This window comes from Candoia aspera, chromosome 5 (genome assembly GCF_035149785.1).
Source record: "Candoia aspera isolate rCanAsp1 chromosome 5, rCanAsp1.hap2, whole genome shotgun sequence".
In the NCBI taxonomy this organism is placed as follows: domain Eukaryota; kingdom Metazoa; phylum Chordata; class Lepidosauria; order Squamata; family Boidae; genus Candoia; species Candoia aspera.
Genome location: NC_086157.1, coordinates 63,062,024 through 63,070,355, shown reverse-complemented (window position 1 = coordinate 63,070,355; position 8,332 = coordinate 63,062,024). Strand labels below are relative to the sequence as shown.

General features: G+C 50.4%; 1 protein-coding gene across 1 annotated transcript; it reads left to right on the top strand.

Annotated features, from left to right (window-relative positions):
* The first annotated feature begins 5,360 nt into the window (after window positions 1-5,360).
* On the top strand, window positions 5,361-6,281 carry OLIG2 (oligodendrocyte transcription factor 2). The gene has a single exon (XM_063304418.1). The coding sequence runs from the start codon at window positions 5,361-5,363 to the stop codon at window positions 6,279-6,281; it is 921 nt and encodes a 306-aa protein (XP_063160488.1).
* The last annotated feature ends 2,051 nt before the right edge of the window (window positions 6,282-8,332 follow it).

The window sequence follows — 8,332 nt, the reverse complement described above, 5'->3', positions numbered from 1 at the left end:
CGATGGCAACTAACAACAACAACAACAAGCCTGATAGGAGGTAACACATTAATTCCCTGGCTGGTGAAACCATGATTGTCGCTTTCAAATTGCTTAACTAGGGTGGAATCCTGACTCTCTTCTTGGCAAAGCTGGTGAAAACTAAAGTAAGCCCCCCACTCCCACTGCCAAATCCAGCTTGACTTCTGGAGACCTTCATGGGTTTCTTGATAGGGAATTGCTTTGTCATCACCTCCTTCAGCTTCACAGCCCTGTGATTTTCCAGAAGAATCCCATCCATCCAGGTATTAACTAGGGCTGGTCTTGCTTAGCTTCCAAACACAGACAAAGTTATCCACGGTGCTGTCCTCTCCTAGGACAAGACTAAACTTCTCCATTTGGAAACATTCCTGTTACAGTTGCCCATCGATTCTCATATCCCTATTAAAGAATACTTTCTTTAGATCCACAAGGTTTATGAAACAGTTACAAACTTCGGAATATTTAAGGAATCTTCATCAAGCAAGGTGACTGAAAACCCAAGTTTGTATGTGTGTGATTCAGTTTCAGGTAGAATAAAAAAGATTCTTTGGGCATGATAAGTGGATTGCTTATTTATTTATTACATCTGTATGCCACCCAGGGTTGTTGGGAGTCAGGCAGCATACTAAATAAATAAATAAATGAATTTCCTTTTTGTGGTACAGAAATGGTATTAGATTGCAGTACAGCCTCTCCTCAGACTTGCTGGGAAGAAGAAATAAGAAAAACTGATTGATAGCCCATTTTTACAGTAAGAAAAAAAAACCTTTTACAGTAAAGAAAGAAGGTTCTATAATGGCTATGCTTAGATGAGTGTTTTCTCTTATTTGGCTTCAGTTCCCTTTTTAATCAAATGCTACTGTTTAAAACTCTGCAGTTGTTCATCAAAAACTGCCTAGTCGATCTGCCCTCTGTTTTTTGCCTACCAGGAGAACTGTGTATCTCGCAAAGTTTTGAGGTGAGTTTTGATTTTTAACAACTGGATGTCTCCCAATCAGAGGAATGGGCACTGAAGTGGAATATACAGTTAAATGTAAGCACACAGAAAGTGTTGCTCATTGGAACAACAACAACATACTCTTAATTTCAAATATATGCTGACGTGGTCTGAGATCTGAGATGGAAATCTCTGTGAAATCTTAATTTCAGGCATATATTGATTAGGAGCCAGTTTGGTGTAGTGGTTAAGGCACCAAGCTGAGTTCTAGTCCCACCTTAGGCACAAAGCCAGCTGGGAGACCTTGGGCCAGTCTCTCTCTCCCAGCTTTAGGAAGCAGGCAATGGGAAACCACTTCTGAAAAGCCTTGCCAAGAAAACGTGACCAGGAAATAGACATTGGATTGGTTATGAGACCGTTCAGTGAAAACCTCAACCCCTGTACTGACGCTGGAGCTACTGTGATTACTCTCTGTACAGATCTGATCACCACGTCTCAGGAAAGGGCTGGTGGATCTTTGGTCTGATCTGGCACAGCCTTGTATTTTTACAAACATGTGGAGGTTAGCAGGTTGACTAGCACTGCAATCTCACTGGATTCCTCTAGTGATGAGCTGATGCGTATTAATGCTTCAACCCTACAAGCTTGTAGGCCCAACAGGTGTCTATAGAATTTAGCCAGGAACTGAAGCATGTGTGTGAGAGAGGGATTGGGTAAAACGATCCATAATCCAGTTAAACAAAGACTAGGATCTAAAGCCATGTAATCTCAATTCTTCTGTGTAATGGGTTTTTACGGTGTCCTGAGGACAGCCTGATTCAGATGCAAAATTAAGCCTGGGAGCTCCGTCCTTTTAAGAGGAAAGTGTGCCTTTCAGCAGCTCCTTCGGGTCCAGAGGATGGTTGCAAGGGAAGGTGTAAGAGGATATAGGCTGAGCTGCAAGGCTTCTTTACCTGGCATAAATCCCATTACCAATGGATTTAACAGAAATCAAAAATGCTTATCTAAAGAGACATGCCAAGCAGCCTCAGCCTTTTTTCCTAAGGTGTGGCTAAAATGCTCTGTGTTGGCAGGATCGTGCCCATTGACTCAGCAGTGGTCCTCAAGGATCTCCGTAGAACCGTTTAGGGATTCTGGAAGGTTTTCAGGGGACAAATGATTGTCTATTGTATTAATTTAAGCCCCCTTTCTCCAACTATTTTGTCTCAAAGTTCTGGTAGGTTGGTAAAAGGGGGGGGGATCCTCTCCCTTTTCCCCTCCCTTTATTTGCTAACAGGGGCCAGGAATACGCCTGTTACCCCCAGATTTTCGTCAAGGATCATCATAAGAACCGTTAAAATAAATATTCTTCCACGCGTCACTTCCAATGTCTTAAAAAAAAGATATTTAAGCAAATTGCTGGGGCTTCCCGAGCCAGTCGGAAAATAGCCGATAGACTCCTGTAACAAAAAGGAGACAGGCTTTGGGTGAGCCGAGGACCACAGTTTGTTCAAAAGAGTGCGAACACGCAGCCCAATAACTGCCTCTACTCTTCCACAAGGCCGCCCATCACGGCAGGAATTTTTTTTTGCCTAGGCAGCCGATTGCAGAAAGCCAATTTTCCAGGCTCAAGGCCTCGGAGGAATCGGACCGCCGTGCCCGGATTCTGATTAGGCGCGCCGAAATCGCTCTGCGCAGCGCCTGGAATCTGAAGGGTTGGCAACGCCGCTCCATGGTACAGCGCACTTAAAAAAAAAATAGGGGAGGTTCCAGCTAAGGCAATGTTCTCAAGTTTGTGAAGGACTGCTCTCTGAAACTGATTTAAATCGTTTCGAAAAGCTGGGGAGGATACGCTTTCTAAAGAGAAATCGCCCTTGGCTGAAACTTTAGCAGACGGTTTAAAAGATATTCGCGATATATTCCCCCCCCCCATACGATTCGTTTTTAACAGAAGTCTTTGAGGAAGACTGACTGCACTGGATGACTTTTCATAGTAAAGGATCCTTTAAAAAGGGCATTAAAGTTAGAAGGACTTTTCAATTCCTGATGGTTGAAACATTGCAGTTTCCCACGCTGCTTCTCTCTCGATATTTAAATAGCTACAGTCTCCTTAGGGTTTTGTTAAGCTCTTTCCTTTGTCTTTTCTTTTCTCTTTTCTCTTTTCTTCTCTTTTCTTAGTTTGGCCAGAGCAGTGGAGGAAAGTGCACCGCCTGTTTTCTTAGGCAACTTCTGTTCTCTACCGACAGGATGGGGCGGGGCGGTCCTTTGAGCGTGGAAGTTACATCCCACTGTCTGCAAGAGATATGGATGAGTCTCCAGGGCAAAGGGGGCTCGCCCGGGCCGGAGATAAGTGGCTCGGTAAGTGCAGGGTAGTGTCGCATTGTGGCCCGTGAGTGTTTACATTGGGCGGGGGCGGGAGGCGAGAGGGGCGGGCTTGGAGCTCCAAAGTGGTCGTGAAACCAATTTAAATTCTCCGGCCAGCCAGGCGAAGTGGAGAGCCTGGCTCAGACCTGCTCCCAAAATGTTATTGTTTTGTCGGGTCCGAGGCGTGTTTGGACTCCTTTTTCCCCCACCAGCTGTTGCGGGTGCTGTCATTGCGGCATTTTATTCGAGAAGCGACAAAACTCTCCTTCTGTCTCTAGGCCCTGATCTTCCTCCCTATTGGTTGGGAGGCGAGGAAGGCGTGTGTCCGAGCCCGTTTCATTGAGCGGAATTCGGCGGCGTGACGTCAGTCTGCCGTCCCCCACCCGAGCAGCACTTCGCTCATTGGTGCAGCCGCCCGTCCAGGACAATATTCATTGTTCTCGACCGGCTCGGCCGAGCAACGTGGCTATAAAAACGCGCGCTAGAGGCGGAAAGGTGCTTCTTATTAACTGTATTCTGGGCAGCCCGCAGCTCAGCTGGAGCGGATCCGGCTGGCCAGGGAGACCCCCTCCGAACTGTAAGTCTTCCGTCCCATCTACTTGCGGCGGGTTCGCTTTCGTGCAGCCCCAGTGGAAGCTCATCCCCAGGCTGCGCAGGTTAGCCCGTCCCAGTATCCGGCCCAGGCGGGAGCCGTAGATGATTTTAATCGCCAGCCTTCCTCTGAGCGCCTCGGCTGGAGCCAGCCCTGCAGCCATTTGCTCGGAAGAAATATTGCTCCGGAGGAATCTGTTCCCCATCCCAAGGAATATTATGGGCGCTGCACTTCCAGCTCCACTTAATGTGATGAAGGGGGCAGAGAAAAAAAGAAGCCAAAGTAGATCTAAAATAGCGAGGAAGTATTTTTCTTGCTCTAGTAAACTCTTTGGAGAAGAAATCTTGTTTGGTCGGTTTGCTAAGGAGAAAAGCTGGTTTTCTTTGCAGCCGCCTGGACTGGCACAGATTTATTTCTGACTAGAGGCGAGTGGAGGGGGCGCGCAGCGAAGTTGGCTGTGGGAGTGCTGGCCCGTTACAAAACTCCTCTAGCATCAGAACAAGGATCAATCCTAAATCGCCCCGCTGTTTCTTCGGGTAGTTTTTTTAAAACAATGCTTTGATGAGATCTGTGGAAGTGGGTGGGCCGATATCGTTGGGAAACAATAGGGAGCGAATTCTAGATGGGACATAAATGTAGCTCAGGTAAGAAAAGTCGAGCACACTTTGGCTAAATAAGTATAAAGTTCTCAAAAGTTCGTTTTCGGGTTGTGTTTTTCACGTCTAATTTCGGGTGTGGGTGGCGCTCTGTGCTAGGCGGAAGAGAGGCCAGGCGGGGCCGGGTTTTTTTAGTTTCTGATGGCCGTAAGGGAGAAACAGGAGGGTGGGCTGAGGTATGGACTAGAAAACTGTCAAGTGTGATCCTCAAAGCAGTTGAACAGTTTCTTGGAACCATCGATTAAACTGCAGCAGAGTCACGATGAGGGCGTGGCTTCACACTCTTAATTACTTTAATTAGGTTTTTCCATAATGCTGAAAATGGGGTAGGGGGAAGCAGGGTATTTTTGTGGATATTTATGGGTAAAGATTTAAATCCTTAGATCTGAGAGTAGAGTACAAGAATGGGTTTACAAGTAAAGAGTGGTGATTTAAAAAAAAACACGCCTTCACCAACGAATTGGACACAAGCCAACTGAATTAACAAATATGACCGCTAAATCCCCTTGTAGTCCCCGGGATTTAACTCTCCGCCATTCTTGGCTGGAGTTAACCCCGACCGGCGTGAATCGGGAGGGCTGTACATTTTCAGCACCTGCGCCAGACTTTTTCCGAGTCTTCCGGCGCGCCGGGAGAGAGTTTGGGCTGCCCTCTTCGGGCTCTGGCTCGCTGCTTCGCTGACGCACGGCCCTCGGCAGAAAGCCCCGGCCGCGGTGGGTTGGAAGGTTTGCCGCCCGCCGGCTGGGCTGCTCCGTTGCCTGACGCCGCTTGCTTCTCTTTCCCCCGCAGGCGGCCGGGGCGGCGGGCCAGCATGGACTCGGACGCGAGCCTGGTGTCGAGCCGCCCTTCGTCTCCGGAGCCCGATGAGCTCTTCGTGTCGGCCAGGAGCAAGAGCGGCGGGGGCTTCTCGGCGGGCGGCGCCGTGTCCAGCTCGACGCCCAGCGATTCTCCCGCGGAGCTGAGCGCGGAGCTGCGCAGCGCCATGAGCGCCGCCGGGGTGGTGGTGGTGGACAAGCTGGCCTTCAAGTCGCCCTCGTCGTCCTCGTCGTCCTCGTCTTCTTCCTCGACCTCCAAGAAGGACAAGAAGCAAATGACGGAGCCGGAGTTGCAGCAGCTGCGCCTGAAGATCAACAGCCGCGAGCGCAAACGGATGCACGACCTCAACATCGCCATGGACGGGCTGCGGGAGGTGATGCCCTACGCCCACGGCCCGTCAGTGCGCAAGCTCTCCAAGATCGCCACCCTCCTGCTGGCGCGCAACTACATCCTGATGCTCACCAACTCCCTGGAGGAGATGAAGCGCCTCCTCAGCGAGATCTACGGCGGCCACCACGCTACCGGATTTCACCCCGCCGCCGCCGCCTGTTCGGGGGGCCTGGTCGGCCACGCCGCGCCTCTGCCCAGCCACCCGGCGTCCCACGCCGTGCACCACCCCATCTTGCCCCCCGCCGCCGTCTCCAGCGCCTCTCTGCCCGGCTCCGCGGGGCTGTCGGCCGTCAGCTCTATCCGACCCTCGCACGGCCTGCTCAAGTCTCCTCCGAGCGCTGCTGCTGCCGCCGCCGCCGCCGCCGCCGCCGCCGCCGCCGCTGCCGTCCCCCTGAGCAGCAGCTTCCAGCACTGGGGCGGGATGCCGTGTCCCTGCAGCATGTGCCAGGTGCCGGCCCCGTCGCACCACCACGTCTCCGGGCTTAACGCGGCCAGCCTGCCCAGATTGACCAGCGACGCCAAATAAAGGGCGGCGCGGTGGGAGGGAGGGGAGGGGATGCAACCGGGAGCGAGGATGACCCCTTGGGGAGGGGAGGTCGCCCTTCAGGACTTGCGCACGCCCACGAGCCCAAGGTAGGTTTCCTCCAGGACTTTCCGGGAGAGGGAACCCAAGGCCCCGGACGCTAAAGGCCCTCGGGAAAGGAGTCCGTCCTTCGCGGAACTGCACTGCTGCCTTCGCTCCGCTGTCGGCCGGTTGGGTGGAAACGCAGCACGCGCGGCTTTCGGAAGCTTAGAGTCGGCTTTCTTTTCCTCCTTTTTGTAAAGACAGTGAGGACGCAGACCTGAGCTAGGCACTCGCCTTCAAAGATAGGAACCCAAACTGCCGATCGTTTCTCTCTACCTTGCGGGATTTTTTTCCTTAGGGAGCGGATTTGCAGGCCGACTTAAATCCTTGATCTACAACTTCGTTGTAACTGGGAAACCTTTGGGGCCAGAGTTCGCGGAGGGAATCACCTGGGCTCCTTTCCGCAGGTCCCTGAGCGAGCGGTACTTGTTCGGTATACACGTAGGACTGTTTCGAGATTCTTGTATGGAAATACACCCCACTGATTTCAGGGTAGTTGGATTTCATCCTAAGTGTAATATAAACTAGTAGGACTTTCAGGAACAAACTGATTCCCTTTACCTAGGCAGAAGAAAGCGACTGATCTTGGGCCCGATCCATCCAACGTGCCGCAGTTTTAAAGGCCACTGGCCTGCAGCTCCGACCTCCGAAAGTTTATTCCAAAGTGAGTCAGACGGTGGGTAGATGGCTGCAGCCTTTGCGGTTGCCTAGAAGCTCTGGCCGGATCGAGCCCAAGGCCTTTAGGATCGCAGCGTTGTATCCGGAGCAGCAGATAGGACGAAACCAAAATAAAGTGAAGTCCCTGCATCTGCTGCTGCCTCTGGGGGTTAAGGGTGGCATTCCTGGGTGCATCCTCCGGGCAGGAGCAAAGGGCTCCTTTTGAGTTTACCGAGTGTGTGGGCCTATGGTTTAAGGCCTTTTTTCCCTTTCAGAAGTCACACTTCCTTTTCTTGCTGGAGCATAAAGGTTAAAAGAAAAAGGAGGGGAGGGAGACATTAAGATTTGCTTGTGCTGCAATATTTAGACCCCCTACCCCCTCCAGGGCTTGTTTCTGAATAAGGTCTCCCTCTTCCCTTCTTCTTAGCTCTGCCACCTTCAAGAGATTTTTTAATCACCAGTTTATTTTTATATATATAAAAAATAAAGAAATGGAAAAGTTCCTAAATAATATTTATTATTTGGTTGCAAAAAAAGTGACCCACTGTTCACATTTTTTAAATAATGAGAATAATTAAAAGAAAGAGAGAGAGAAGATGGACTTTTGTTGTCTTTTTCCTTAATTTCCACTGAGGTGCTCTGTCTTCAGAAATATGGGGCCAGGCCTTTGCTGCACATTGACTCCTTACCTTCAGTGGGTGGGTGTACTTGATGCTCCTGCACCAAGGGGGCATCTAACTTACCTTTTCTAACTCCCTCCAAAAGATCACCACACTCCCCAGAATAAAGAGGGGTTTGCTCCAGCTGCAAGAACATGCAACATGCCTAAATTCAAAGGGGTGCAACCGAGCCCAGGACTGGGGCCACGTTAGCACTCTTCTGGTGGTGCCTCGGAAGGCCTTTTGGGGTTGCTCTGCTCTGGCCAGTTGGTGACGCTAAGGCTTGCACATGCAAGGCTTTATTTCACCACAATCCTAGACACCTCATGGACTGCCTCTTCCGCGCACGCTCAGCAAGCCTTATGCCTCCTTAAATGATACAAGGTTGCCTGCATTACAGTTGGGCCAGTATTCAGCCAGTCAAATTGCCACCCAAATTGTTGAAAATGGCCTCCTGGGGCACAAATTGAGGTTCTAATTTCATGTTATCTGTTTCAAACCAATCGAGCTCCTTCACTAATGGGGGCATTTATTCACCTCCAGAATTATGTTCAAAATGTAGTGTGAACACATTTTTCATCTACACATCTTCTGGAAAGGAGTTTCCAATGAGGCCATGCTCAGAACCCAAGTGAC